Genomic DNA, 15,182 nt, shown 5'->3' with positions numbered 1-15,182 from the left:
CTGCTGGTCCTGCAAGGGCACTTCAGATACTGGTTAGACAGAGCAGCAGGCTGGTTGTACAGACATTTCTCCTTCATTTGGTCACCTGAAACTCAAACTGTTAGGAAAAAAAAAAGGCAGGTATTTGCCAGACCACAGGTCTGTGTGCAGGCCCAGCTAACAGCAAATGCTGTTGTAAAGTGTGGAAGTGTCTATATTTTAATGTCTCTGTTCTGTAAAGCTGCCTCTTGTTCCTCAGTGCTCACTGAGCAGACCACTGCAGCCCTTCTTCCAAAGCCAATGGCAATGCCATTCACCTCCAACAAAGGCAACACATGAAACAGGTCGATGCTTTATTGTAAGGCTCTATCTTCTTTTAATCCTTTAAGTGCCAGACACCATCTCCCAAAATACACACCATCATCTGGTGAGCTAAAACTAGACTTAAGGTGGGCAGTGTACAGGCACAGACTTTCCCTGGTGTCCTATTTATACAGCTACTAATTGAATGGAGCTTTTCCAGAATTCTCTTCCATGAAGCAAAATTTCAAGCTATAAAGTAGCATCTCTGCTTCAGCACAGGTACCACACAATACACAGCTGCACAAAGTGTAGGGAAGTTTGTTTGGCTGTTGGCTATATCTGGGAATACAAAGCTTAGTGGCTATAAAAGACCTTGGATCTCACAGAAAAGCCACTTTAAACCATGCTCCTGTGAGAAGGCTTTTAAAAAGAAACCTGTGAGTATTATGCAAAAGGAAGGAGTTACTAGTTCTGCCTTGGCAGAACAGTGCTGCTTGCACCACTGATCCAGATGTTACTCCTCAGGTAAGAGCCTGGTATTGCAGTTCGGTTAAACCCTACTGTTAGAATTGCACTGCTCTTGTAAATGCCAAGATATTAGGCACTTAGGGAGCCTACATCCATGACACTTCAATACACAGGAATGTTTTGCTCATGTTCCAGTGTCAGTGAGACAGGGTCCTAGGCAATCTTGCATCTTAGGATCTCATCACTGACTCCAGGTGGCTGCAAACTGCTTTAGGAGTCCTATGCACACTTTGTGTATCATGTGTCAAGTCTCTCTCCTACTGAGAAGGGGTGCAGCATGGCATAAGTACTTGCATTACGAACAATGATGAGAGGAATTTAGTATCTTATCAGGGGAAAAGAAGATCCAACAAAGTGAGAATGTAAAAAAAAAAAGCAGAAGACTGGAATGCTTTGGGATTGCAAGAGTTAAACAGTGACAGAAAAATAGGGAACTTCACAAAGTGGTTCTGATGGAAACCAATACAAATGGATTAAGCTGGCAAGTACAGGCCACAAAGAAGCAGATCAAAGAAGAGTCAGCAAGACATTTTATTAATCAGTCCTCGAACTGGACAGTGCTTGTCAGACTGACATCAGTTAAGCCTAGGAAAGGAATACTCAAGAGAAGTTCATTATAATGCACCTTAACGTTGCCCTGACGTGTATAAAATACTGTCTGCTGAAGGAAACAGAGCAGCCTGCTGCTCCTCTATCAGGACTGCTTAGCCTGACAGGCTGAAAGAATGAATTGAATTTTAAGTGAGCTTCAGACCAAGCCCCAGGTTTGCACCTTGAAAATGACAGCAGATGAGAATCTGCCCCATGGAATGGAAGGATGTTCTGATGGCTCATCAATTGCCCCTACAAATGTAGTCAAATGGTTCTGTGCTTTCATGGGCAGATCACTGGTACAGTTCCTTCAGGACATTTCCCCAGGTGCAAATCTATAGGCCACTTGCAAGGTCAGGATTCTGCCCACAGTAGCAAAGCTAACAGTATTTAACAGCTCTTTTTCTAGATCAGCCTACGATTTCTATCCAGGCATATCCTGACTTATGGATAACCTACACATGCAGTAATTTAGTGAATCTGATGTTTTACTATTGAAATGAAATAAGAGCTTATTTTGCTGCTATATTCTGATGCAAAACAAGAAGCTTTGGGCCCAATATACTACAACACATCTCGTACCAAGTGTTTTCCTGTTTTACATCGCTATAAACTGTGATCAGTCAGGGGATTTTTATGCTTTGGCCTCTGAAATGAGACCCTAAAATGCAGATACATCATCATCAACATCCTCCCTTTTGTATTTTTTTTTTTTTTAATGTTTTTTTACCATTTTTCTACAAAAAGAGTTGTTTCCAGCAACTTCAAGTACTGCAAGTACTGCAGCTGGGCAGTACCGCACTATGCAACTTTGCATAACGCAAGGTTATAGAAAGGCAAATAAAAAAACCCCTCTAGGAATTTAAAACTACACAAATCACGTGCACCATATAGGCCACAATCCAAAACAACTTTAATCCAAGTAAAATATTTGTTAAAACATTTACTACAGAACTGAACAAAAAAAAAAAGATTGATTTATGGATGGCTGTATCCTAGTTCCTAGCTTTAGAAAACCAGAGCTAAGCAAATTATTCCTGCAGGGTTAAATCACTGCCCGCCTGCCTTCCTCTCATCCCCCTGCACCTGCAAGAGGAAAGCAAAACCTGGCTGCTTGATTAATTAATTTGGCCTAATGTGCTTTGAGCTCTGCAGATTTGAACTGTAATATCAAAGATTTTCGTCCTTCATTTGGATTTTAGCTTAACAGTTTAGGGAAATAGTTTCTCTCTGCATTAGTTAGAGAATATTACAGGGTCCACTTCTCATTTCTATTCCATGTACCTACAACCACAGTGTGGCCACAGCTGCGGCACCCACCCAAATGTTTTCTACAGGTACACAAGGAATGCAGTGCCTGACACACGGCAGTATCAAAACAGCTTTCTATGCTACACAAGAGAAAATACTTGAAGGAGAACAGTCTGTTGATAAAAGCAAACAACTTCTTGAAAGTGTTAAGTAATAGTTTCTTTTTTTTTTTTTAACTGGAGTATTTGAAGTGGCCTTGGAAAATACAAAGCTGGAATTAGACCTAGTACCTGTTTCAACATTTAGTTAAACAAGACATCATAAAAACGTGCCATTTACAAGATTGTCACAGGTATATGAGATTTGTAGAAAAAAAGCAATAAAAAATAGTCTTTAAGCTGAAAATAAAATCTCTTACCTTTTATATCACGATCTCAGCTTACAGTCACTACATTTCTGCTTATTTTATACAAGTGCATATGGCTATGAAGGTCCGGAGAGAATGAGAATAAAGTGGTATTAACCTGCTGAAAACTGCTTAAAAGTCTTAAGCTGCAACATATAGATGTTCCAATACCATTTAAAAAACATTCACCTTTCAGTTATTGCTGATTCACAATCTCAAAGTATCAACATACAAATATTGAAGAGAAAAAAAAACCAACTCAGTAAATTTAGAGCAGCAAAGGGTTTCGAACCGCATTTGGACTCCCCTTTTTGTGCCTCATATTAATAATGGGGGGAAGAGACACAGAGAGAGAGGAAGAGAAGGAATATATAATTTAGATTTTCTGGAAAAAAAATAGATTCTATTTTTCTTCTGCCTTTTTGCTACATTTCAGGTCTGTCCTCATGCACAACGGCACAAAGCACTGCTGCTTCAAGGGGGCCAATGTAAGCCTTTTAAGTCTTTGTAGCAATTTTCATTGGAAACATGCAGATATTACAGTCACAGTAGTAAAATTCTGAAGGACTTAAAATAGGATTCACTGCTTAAAGCAGGCACTCTGCTAGGTTTTGTTTGTTATTTTGGCTTTTGGTCCCCCCCCCACCCTGACACGCCTGTCTTTTCCTTTTAGTGTCAAGAAATAACCATAAGTATATACACATATATTGCTATGTACCCAAAGAAAGGACTGTGGCTTGGAGTTAAGTATTGCTTTTCATCACATGGAACAAAGTTCAAGAAGTGAGGGGGGGGGGGGAAAGGAAAAAAAAAAAAGCTCAGATTCAATGTCTGAAGTTGAGAAACCTCAAAAGGAGCCATGTTTGTTCTTGCTTTTAAGACATGTACAAAATGCCATTTGGAGCCACACAACCTGATGGTTCTAGAAGTCAGAGAAGAAATCTTGAGGGCCCAAGTGAATAATAAAAGGTGCGATGCTGAGAGGCTGGCAATAGGGACTGTCAATGAAAAAACCACCTACAGTGGGAGAAGAGCAGAGAAGCAAAAACTTCATGTTAATTTCCGAGACTGGCTGAAGCTAAAGCTCCACTTCAATTTCTCTGCTCTTTCAGCTGCAAGTGGAATTTTCATTGTACAATGGGCACTTTGAATTCTTTGAAGGTATTGAAACATCTAACACTCTCAAGGTTACCACTTTCTAAACAAAGAACTGACAGCTCATTCATATTTTCAGTAAAGCAGAGAAATGTAAAATATGCAGCAAGGGCAGGGGGAGGGGAGGAGGGGGCAAGTTTACACTGTGGTTAGTAACTCCCAACAAATGACCAAAAAAAAAAAGAAGTAACAAAAAAAGGACTTCTATAAATCATCTGCAATGACTGCCATCATGTTGGAAAAGAGCATAGCGCCCTCCTTGGTTCTGAAAGAAGAACAAGTTTCTTTGGCTTACAAATGTTCATTGGATGGAATTGATTCGGAGAATGTTTGAAATTTTACAAAGCTGGGCTTTAAAAAAGCAACCAAACTAAAGAAAAGAAAACCATAAAGGGGGAAAAAAAAAAACCAAAAAAAAACAAACAACAAAATCAAAATTGAAAACTACAAACAGTTGCCAATCAGGGGAGCTCCAAAAGAGAGGGGTGAGTGGGGAAGTGTGCAGGGGAAAGAGTCCTTTAATGAATATTTAATTAACAAAAATGGGCTTTTATCAGCCATGCTTTTTCTGCTCTGTGATGGCTTCCTTTCATCCATAGGCCAGCAAAATGTATCCGTGGTTTCTGAGCACCACTCAATTTGACTACATCCCCAAGACCTTGCTCTTTGTTTCAACGCTACCATGTGGATGATGACAGCAGGCTCACCACTACTTGTCAAGAGAGCTGCATTTTTTTTATTAAAGTACCACCAACACCAAATGAAAGCAAGAGCTAGGGCAGAGGAAAAAAAAATTTAAGGTATAAAGACATTCCTAAGCACAAATACTTAGCTTAAGAATAGCATTTGCAGTTAATTCCAGGAAAAGCAGCTTGTTATATAAGCCACCCCTTATTAAGCTTTTCTAGTATTTCTTTCCCTATAATGGGGGGCATAGGGGAGGAGGAACTTTACATTGCTTTGAAGGACCATTCTTAAACCCTCTTCATATATATAAAGCTCCCCCTGCCTCAGCAGCAGAGTCTGTTAGAGAACAGAGTGTGTAAGGCAATCTTTTAAAGAGCACGAATTAAAGCAAACCTACTGAAAAGCAACAGGTGAGGTCTGAGTGGAGAAGTGCAACCACCAGTGCTGCTTATTTTGTGGGGTGATACCTTAATAAAGACTGTCGAGTCCCTTGGTAGAGCCCACAGCTACTTCTATGCTGAAATCTACAAAAGAGAGACAGCATGGAGCTGGGGGCCCATCCTGGAATTCCACACACTCCTCGGCAGAAAGAGGATTCTTTCAGTTCGAGCACCAACCCTTAGAAAAGTACTGGCCTATGGCTGAAGTGTGTCACTTTTCACAGCAGCACTCAACAAGAACTGGGACAATTAAATAGCAAGTTTTCATGGGGACCTTGTTGCTGCTTTAGATTCTTGTAAATGTAAGGGGGGGAAAAGGAGAACCCTTTGTTTTAATATATGATTGACAACTAAAATGCTTTCTGTAGATATAGTGGATGGAAAATCAAGGGGGGGCACAAAATCTTAAGTGTGAAGAAGGCCACAAGAACAAGTGCAATTTCTTTTTAGTTTTTTTTTTCCTTAAAAAAAGAAAAGAAGAGAAAAGAAAGGCAAACAAGCAGCGTTTTGAGCTCTAGAGAACCCGGTTGTAGTATTAGTGTCGTCCTTTCTCTGGGCAATACAGACTTAACTGTGTGTCCCTGTAATTACATGCAAGAGTCCTTCTATGGGAACTTTGTTTAATCCTGATTTCACAGAATGCAACCTACAGAGAGACAGTCTAAGATTAATTCCCTTTGTTTGGTTTGCAGTATTTTGTGTCCAAGTGAAAAGCCTTCTTGAATAATTAAGACTGTGTCTAAAGTCACAGGATGCTGATCTTAGAGGTTGTAATGAAACTCAGGTACTGATGCTTAACTACATGGTTAAAAAGAAGATAAAACAGTATTTTAACCCAGATTGGACTAAGTTTATTACACACCATATTTACAAAGTTAAATGTTAACTGTAAAGTTCCTACTGTGTGGGTCTGGGGTCTCTTTAATGTTTAGGTTTTACTGTTTAAAGAACTATGCCCTGCATTTAATAAACCCTACGACAAGTACAGGTCATTGACTGAATCTGTGTGACTGCATTAGGAAACAGGCAGTACTCTGGTGTTACAACAAAACAGTTTATTTGTGATCAGTGTTTTATATTCTATACATCCTTCACAAATTTAACTTTACATAATCGGATACTTCATTTAAAACGTAAGATTTAAGCTTCTAGTTCTTCCCTATAACAGAAGGCTGGTATAAGTTATTTGAAAATGAGGTAACATTTCACAGAACATTGTTGTTTGTTGGTTGTTGGTTTTTTTTTTGTGTTTTTTTTTGTTTGTTTGTTTTTCTTTCAAGTTTTAGAGAACTAAATTTGCATTTTGTTAAAATCAAAAAGTAGGAAAAAGATGTTTCTTTACAAATGACTTTGCTCAAGTATGTGTTCAAAGAAAACAGGATAAAAAGGCTTTTTTGTTTGTTTGTTTGTTTTTTCTTCTAACATTCTGTACTGTACTGTGTTGTTCAATCAATAGGAATTAGCTTCTGCCATTTGCTAAAAGAATGAGTAGTGGGGAACAGGATAAGTTGGGAATTTCATAACTGGTAACAGAACCATTCTCTTGGGTAAACCTACAGAGAGAAGAAAGGGAGAGGACTCCAAATAAGTTCAATGATCCAAGAAAGTCAAAGAAGAGTTTAACAGTAGTGTTCTCATTAACCTTTTCCAGATCAGTCAGTCAATGTGACTTTAGGGTGCAGAGTCCCATAAACAGTAACACTTCAACACTTCATGCTGTCTCAAACAGATGGTTAGCTTAAAGTTTGCTGTTATTTCTGTCCTGGTGTTTGGTAAAATTAAAGTAAGCAATGTTCTCAAAAGCAGAGTGTGTATATGGACTTGAGGCTCTACTTCATTATCTTTATAATAATTAATCTCTACTATCTCGTTCTAGGTCCTGAGTTAATTTCACAGGCCAGTTACAATTACAGAGATTCCAAACAGGCACTGCTGCGCTTAACAGAAGTCACAGGGAAACTGTTCAGCAGTTTTGATAAGCATCCAGGTAGGTCAGCCAAAAATCAAGCACCTACAGTACATTCTGTAGCTGATTCATTATTCTGCATTTCCTCTCCTGGGGCAAATCTGCAGTGGCCAATCTGGAAAGATTAATATCTGCCTGATTTCATGATTACAGAGTTCTTGTGGCCTCGCAAACTTCTGCACAATTAAGTGTTTGTTTGGGTTTTTAATCTTGCCTAGTTAAATTCTAGTATTTAACCTATGTATCCATTTAAAAATCACAAAGCAGCAACAGCAGGTATTCCAGAGCACCAGATGATCAAAGTGAAGTTTCCCAACATGCAACAGCTTACAAAGGCAAAGAGACATGTTTACCTTACAGCCAAAAAGCATTATCCCAGTACTTCGCATCACAATCATAAGACATTAAAAACAAACTCGTTATGTGAAAAATGGGAGCATTCAGAATATTCCAGAGTGCTTTGAAGTCAGTGATATGTCATATACACACAGCTGAGTGATTCAAATCCAGATCCAAAAATAGAATCATAATCATAGAATCAATAAGGTTGGAAGAGACCTCAAAGGTCATCAAGTCCAAGCTGTCACCCAACACTTCATGACTACCAAGTGCCACGTCCAGTCCCCTCTTGAACACCTCCAGGGATGGGGACTCCACCCCCTCCTTGGGCAGCACATTCCAGCAGCTAACAACAGTTCTTCACAGAGAGATTCTCCTCACCTCCAGCCTAAACTTCCCCTGGCATAGCTTGAGACTGTGTCCTCTTGTTCTGGTGCTGGTTGCTTGGGAGAAGAGACCAACCCCCTCCTGGCTACAACCTCCCTTCAGGTAGTTGTAGAGAGCAAAAAGGTCTCCCCTGAGCCTCCTCTTCTGCAGGCTAAGCAACCCCAGCTCCCTCAGCCTCTCCTCATAGGGCTTGTGCTCAAGGCCTCTCTCTCCCCAGCCTCGTTGCCCTTCTCTGGACATGTTCAAGAGTCTCAATGTCCTTCTTAAATTGAGGGGCCCAGAACTGGACACAGTACTGAAGGTGTGGCCTAACCAGTGCTGAGTACAGGGGCACAATGACTTCCTGCTCCTGCTGGCCACACTATTCTTTATGCAGGCCAGGATGCCATTGGCCTTCTTGGCCACCTGGGCATACTGCTGGCTCATGTTCAGCCAATCAAATAGGCATCATGAAAGAAAAAGGAAAAGCCCCATAGACAGACAGACAGACAGAATGAATGAATTTAAACAAAAATAAAAAATCCAGCTGCAAGGGAAGTTGGTAACAGTTGTATTTTTTTCTTCAGCTGGGGAAAGATGGCACTGTGTGCCTCTGTCTGTAGAAGCACCTACATGCAGACACCACTCTAATCCCTAACTACAGCTTGCAAGAAGCCAAAGGATTTTTTTAAAAACCCACACCATAAAATAAACTCCAAACTAAATTTCCTTTTGGTTTTCTTGGAGACAACACCTAACTGATCCTCATGTAATGCAACACAGAAGGCAGCACAGGGAGCACGGTCAGAGGGCCAGTCAGCTGCTGGGCTGTCAAAGCACTTGGCCAGTCAGCAGGGAGGAGCTCTAACACTAGAGAGGTTTGCTTCAATTTGGAGGGGAGAATTCTGCACTGGGAGTGCAGTCTGTGGGCCCAGCCTCCTTCCCCTTTGCACTGCAGCAGTACAGAATAGGACCAGCTGATCTTAGTCAAGCAAAGTGAACTCTTACGATAGAGCAGCAGCATTCTTCCACTGTTCACAGCCTACACCTCTCAAAAAGTGACTAAGTCCACCTTTCAAAATGCCATTAACTTTTATAATGCTCTCAGGGGAGTTGGTACTGTCCAAGCTACACAAATTTGAGAGGAAAAATTATTACAAATGCTCAAAAATTAAGGGCACAATACAGGCTCAATTTCCCACATGAAAATCTGGAGGCCTTGAAACATACTCAGCTTGTCATTTGAGTGGCACCCAGTCCCTGTGACAGGACAGTGGGACTGGTTCTGATGGGCTTGCTTTGCATGTGCCAGCACATATCACTGACTCCAAACTGCTCTGCTCCCATTGCCACATAAACCTCATTCAAAGTAACCAAAAGGGCCAGTTAGAGGTATGCATTGTTAGTCTAGCATAAAAAGCAGCCAGTGGGTAGGGAAAAGCTGAGTTAATAAAAACCCTTCCATCATAGCTCTCTGATTATCAGCTTATTTTACAATCTTTGTGGAACCAGTGCTTTGCCAGCCTATTATCACTATGATTCTTAGTAAAAAGCATTGTGGCAAATTACCGTGGCCTAGCTTCCTTGCAATCTGATTGCTAACAGTATCAGCTACACCAAAACCATTCTGCTTGTCCCGAGCAGCAGTATTTTAGCCTGCAGGGGGGCTGAGGGTGTGTATATGCACGTGGGCTTCATAGAGGTGATGGCATTAAGGCAGCTTTGTCCACAAGCCACTCAGACTTGGGGACAAACATTTCACCCATGTAACTGTAATGCCATTTAGATAAACACGGGTCAGAGATCCTGAAATAGGCCCTTCGGTAGTCTTTGAATGGAGCACAGATTGGCTGTAAAAAGTAAGGAAACTCCTTCAATTTGGTTTCAGTAGGAAAGGGAACAGGCAATTAGAACAAGCAGTCCTTCCACAAATCAGGCAAAGCATAGGCAAAAAAGCTACTCCAACCAAAACAGAACCACAAGGTTATGGCATAAGTGTTGTTGTTGTCATGGTTTAAAAGCTTTCATCTCTCTGAATTTCTCCTTGGACTGCCACATGTGGACTGCCACAACAGTTTCTGTGCCATTTCTAATGTGAATTACTGGGCTATACCTACCGTAAGCTGGCGCAGCTGTGCTGTAGCCGTACGGTGCTCCGTAGCCTGCAACACAAACAGAGAGGGGAAGGATTTCATTTCCTCCAGTGTCTGAAGACAATTAGTGTTTGCACACCAACGAACAAGGAGGGACCCCTTCTGGTACGTGAAGCAGGATCACATTACAACTGAAAACTCACTCTGATACGTCTAAACAGTGCTAAAAACACAAACACCCTTCTGTGTGGCAGCTTGGAGAACAAGCTACACAATGACCTTGATAAGCCTCAGCATCAGAGAGTTAAAGTCCAAATTTTGTTTCCTCAGTGTTTTCTTTCAGCTGAAGCCCCCACCCAGTCTGTACTGTCAGAGCATGGAGTTGGCATGATCCAGGTCTTGGTTACTACATCTCAGTAGTTCATGAAGGCTTTACTTTCCCCCCCCCCCAGTGGGATTGCTTGTGTCCATCACAAAAAGCTAGAGGTTTCTGAGAAGAACAGGGGATGAAGAGACATAATCTGTGAAGGCTAAGGCCAGCAAGAGCTTAACAACTACAACTGGGAAACTAAACTTGTTTCTGGAGTAATTCCATGCTGGCAAGAAGCATGCCCCTGGCAGGTTCCACTGTCTCATAAATGACTCCTCAGGCAGGAAGACAGTTCCAAAAACAATGTTAACAGCCATTAAAAATGAATCACTGGTTTTTAATACTTATAATTACATGAATATACAGGAACAACGAAGATAACATGGTCAACTGTGCCAGGAAGCAGATCTACCAACCAAAAGGGCTGTGCTATTAGCATGTGTGAACCACTAAAGGGTGTAAGAGCTCATGAGGGTAATCTGAAAATCAAAGCGTGAGGAATACAAGTTCTATTTTTGAGAAGCTGTTGAGTTTGCTTTGACTAAGGAATCTCCAGCAGCTCATTCTTACAAATCTGTGGTTCTTATTCCAAGTAAAAACAATGTCTAGATTCCCTTCACATTAGCTGCAAGCCTCAGGCATGTTGCACAGTCACAAAGAGAAATGAACTTTTAAAAGGAAGGGGAAAGTCAGCATTTCATTGGTTTTCTTAGGTTTACATTTTAATGCCTTCCACCCTATGTGGCTTACATTTTAAAAGCAAAACACCACAACAAGAAGCCCTACACTAGCCCTCAGCTAGTAGTAGCTGAGCACTTCAGCTCTTCAAGCTGGAACAGTTGATGGGTGCCAATCTGCCCTAACAAACAAACCATGAGGGACCCTGATCAGGCACTCACCTGTTTTGTACGGTAAGCACCAAGGATAAATGTGAACCAGAAGGCCCTTGGATTTCAACAGATGTTTCTGCTAATCCCAGCAATGCAGTGGGGATGATGAATTATCAGCAGCCAAAGTATGAAAAGAAATTCTTTCATTTTGTTTGGGGTTTTTTTTTGGCCACCACAGAAGCTACTTACAGATGCTCTGCTCATATGCAATTCATGTAGAAAGTTTCTGGGAGCACAGTGACTTCAGAACACACCAACTTGAGCTCAACAAGGGTTTCTTGGGAAAGCTAATGCTAAAGGACACATGATCCAGGAGGTTCTTAGCTAAGAAGAGACCTGGGAATTGTACCATGGCACTGAACTATGAAGACTTAAAACAATAAAGCCAGTAAAGCCATTCTGCCCATAACTGTGCTCTCTGTGTACACTCAGCTTCAACTCATACACTCACAAGGACAGGTATCACCAGCTTTTCAGCTCCCATTTAAAGCCCCATGAATTCTCCTTTCTGCTTTGTCTCAGACAATTAAAGCAGAAGTAATAGTTGCACAGGTGACTGACATGCATGGACAAGAACACCCTGGCAGACAGAAGTTAAACTCTTAGTTATCAGTGCCGTGCTTACCTGGTGTTATGTATCCAGTAGCAGCAGCTGCCCCAACAAATGCCCCTCGTGTTAAAGCACCTCGTCCTCTGCCCCGAACAGCCTGGACTGCTGCAGAAACAGCGGTATTGACAACCCCTTTCGTCTGCTCAGAAAATCAAAAAGCAGCAGTTCAGAGAGTGAAAGTGTTGCTGGAGAGACAAGGCCATCTGCATTAAACCACCATTTGAAAAATCCCTTTAAACATGCTTAATGAGCCAGCCTTGCTGAAGGCAGAATACAGACTGGAGAAGTGCTGTCCTAAGGAGTCTGACTGACAGAAACCAAGCGGGTCCCTTGCCAGGTCACTGCCTGCAGCGCACAGCAGCATGCACCAAGGCCTGCATGCTCCCTTTGCTCAGCCCTGGCTCAGCATGCTCAGGCTGCTCATTATTCACCTCCCTTCTGGCTGCCTGGGCATCAACACATGTGGCTTCTGCCCCTTTCTCTGCTCTGCCTCACTGCTCTTTCCCACCTCCTTACACACTTCTCTGTCTACAACATTGTCTTTGCTTCTCTCCTACCATTCTGAACCCACATACCTTCATCAGGGTCAGGATTTCACCCCAAAGACAATTAACCATCCCCTGGCAACACTGGACTGCTGTAACCTAACCTCAACAGAATGCCACCTGCCTCTTCCCATTGTCACCACTTACAAGTGAAAGAGCAGCAAGGAGTTACATGCATTAGAACAAAGCTTTGCTCTACTAGATACTCTGACTGCTCCCTGAAAACAATAAACCCAAACAAATCCCAGGTATTTCAAAGACAAGTTTGGCTGTTACTGCCATCATTGACCTACTGAAAAAAGAACTCATGAACAACAACAAAGGAAAAAAATCAGACAGAAGTTGTTTTCATATCTTAACAGTGCATGTTTGAACACCACCCTGTGAGGTAGCATTCTTCTTATTCAGTACACTTTCTACACAGAGAGACTGAAATACTCCTAACCAAAGGTCTTGGTGAAATGGAGAGGACTTACTAGTTACAGAACAAAGCCAAGAATTGACTGTTATCTTGTTAAAGTATACTTTATGATAAATTCTGCCCCAGAGTGAAATCACAAGAAAATTCTAATGTATTTGCACAAAAGAGACAAATTGTAATCCTTGGGACTTGGTTCACTGCAGTCCTTTGGAGGAAGAACACTGTTGATTAGTTTCTGCTCTGTTCGGCCTTAATAGATTTGCGAGATCATTTGAGATCATTAAACCTAATGGACAAGACCAAACTGTATTACAGAAATCTTCCTCACCCCACAAAATGGCTCATGTGAAAAAGGCACAGAAAAGGTGCAAAAAAAATTCTCTGCTCATCTAGAGTCCAGAGTTAAGGCCTTTACCTGGCTGCAAATGACTACATCTTGAAGGAGCACACTATAGCTCTGGCCTGAAACACAAGAGACTTCCACATCATCACTGCTTGAACTACTGACCTTGTTGAATTTCTTCTAACTATGCAGCACCTCTTTCTTCATGCCTTCTTTCCTACTGTGTTTACCACAATGCAGTCTGAACTGTCAGATTATATTGTTATACTGCAATCATTATTATAGCAAAATAAAACCAGAAACCTTACATGTGTGCATAAAAGAGAGACTGAAATCACTTGCTTCCTGCAGACAATCCTGTACAATAAAACAATCCAGAGCTGTGATTACAGAGCGATACAAACACGCAAGTCACAATTCTTACCTGAGGAAGAATCTTCTTTTTCTTGTTGTTTGCTGCATTAGGCCCAGAAAACAGTTTTTCAAGTGCTGCTAGTGCGGCACTTGCTTTTGCTACTTTCTTGTTTGGGCCTGCACCTCTGAACTTCTGTCCATCTACTTCTACCTGAAAATTGAGACATGTTTATGCCTAGTATTTATCCTTGGGTATACCATGCTGCACCCATGCAGCAGGATGTGCAAGCCCTAAAGAACTTCAGCAGTAAAACCAAAAAAAACACAAACCAACAACAAAACCAAACCAAACTCATCAGTTTTCCATGTGACAAATTTGTACTGCTTCTAGGTTATAATGCTGATGGAGGAAACCTAAGTGATCCTGTGAACCATTACATTGCAGTTAGTAGGAATCTGCAAACAAGTGCAATTGAAAGAGGACCAGCATACCAGTTTAGTACTGAACTTAGCCAATGTGCTTGAGCTTCTCAACACACTAATGAAGAAATCAAATGAGTTTAGCCTTTGCTACAGTCATTCCAAATACCCCCGCTAAGCTGGCAACAGGAGATTCAAATCAGGTCACTGACATGGGGCTATGTTACACTTGGTAACATCTGGCAAAACTCACAAATCAGGTATTTTTGTCAAGCTGTTGATCTTCCACTTTCCTCTTTCTCCTCATGTCATAACAGGATACAGTTTGGGGCTGCCAGAATCCAGTTTTAATTCTTGTTGTATTTTCCTAAAGTGTAACAATCATTCATTCCTTTCCCCAGTCTAATCATCACAGCAGCAATAAGAGAGACAAAATCCTGCAAACATCACCACAAATGTGCATTGCAAAAGCAACACACAACAAACCTGAAGTGTATCAGCAAGCAACTCCCAAGACTGAGGCACTGTTAATAAACCCATCCACCAGCTCCTAATTCTGCTTCACTCACCTCCATCACAAAGCGCTTGTCATGACTTCCACCTGTCTCAGAGATGAGCTCATACTTCAGACCTCTTCTTTTTTCATTGAGCTCCATCACTGGGTTTTTGCCACTTGCTGTGAGTATAGGGCCCTGAGTTCTTACCTAGAGAGACATTTATCATGTTGCTTCAGAGCCTGTATCTCTTCAAAAGGCAGACAAACTGACAGGACCAGCCTCTTAGAAAATGCCAGAGCTATCACTGTGTCAAGCCTCTGCAAGAGCTTTTTCTTCCCAATACTTAGGCCTCAGCAGGCTTCTCCAGAGCAGACCAGTATCAGCACCCATAACACTGTCTTGGCTTCAGTACAGCATGCTGCACTTGAGCAGCAGATGGAAAGCCTCTTCTCTAAAGAGCAGCAGGGGACAAACAAGACTCTAAGTCACACCCTCTATATTCCCGTTAGTGAGAGCTACTGCCCTGGTGGTCTGATGTCTACACAAACTGAGCATTACACCAGCAGCACTTGGAATGTCAATCCTGAGAGTATCCAGAGATGAAGTTGAGGCCATGGTGTCAAGTTCC

The 15,182-nt window shown here is 41.6% G+C and overlaps 1 protein-coding gene across 7 annotated transcripts in view; it reads right to left on the bottom strand.

The window, feature by feature from the left end:
• Positions 1-2,869: 2,869 nt before the first annotated feature.
• Positions 2,870-15,182, bottom strand: part of STRBP (spermatid perinuclear RNA binding protein) — a 61,489-nt gene continuing 49,176 nt past the window's right edge. For 6 of the 7 annotated variants that reach the window (XM_068155789.1, XM_068155786.1, XM_068155791.1 and 3 more), the window contains exons 14-18: positions 14,627-14,761; positions 13,708-13,848; positions 11,990-12,113; positions 10,129-10,173; positions 4,120-6,893 (exon numbers count right to left, since the gene is read on the bottom strand). In XM_068155789.1, coding sequence (XP_068011890.1) covers positions 6,817-6,893; positions 10,129-10,173; positions 11,990-12,113; positions 13,708-13,848; positions 14,627-14,761 — 522 coding nt within the window. In that variant the 3' untranslated portion in view covers positions 4,120-6,816. Of the gene's footprint in view, positions 3,136-4,119; positions 6,894-10,128; positions 10,174-11,989; positions 12,114-13,707; positions 13,849-14,626; positions 14,762-15,182 lie in introns of those variants that run through there. The other variant, XM_068155792.1, reaches the window with a different exon arrangement.

The sequence above is a fragment of the Melanerpes formicivorus genome, unplaced genomic scaffold, assembly GCF_026170545.1.
Source record: "Melanerpes formicivorus ecotype bairdi unplaced genomic scaffold, bMelFor1.0.p_v2 SCAF_33, whole genome shotgun sequence".
In the NCBI taxonomy this organism is placed as follows: domain Eukaryota; kingdom Metazoa; phylum Chordata; class Aves; order Piciformes; family Picidae; genus Melanerpes; species Melanerpes formicivorus.
The sequence above is the reverse complement of the archived record's forward strand: the minus strand, read 5'-3'. Positions and strand labels throughout refer to the sequence as shown.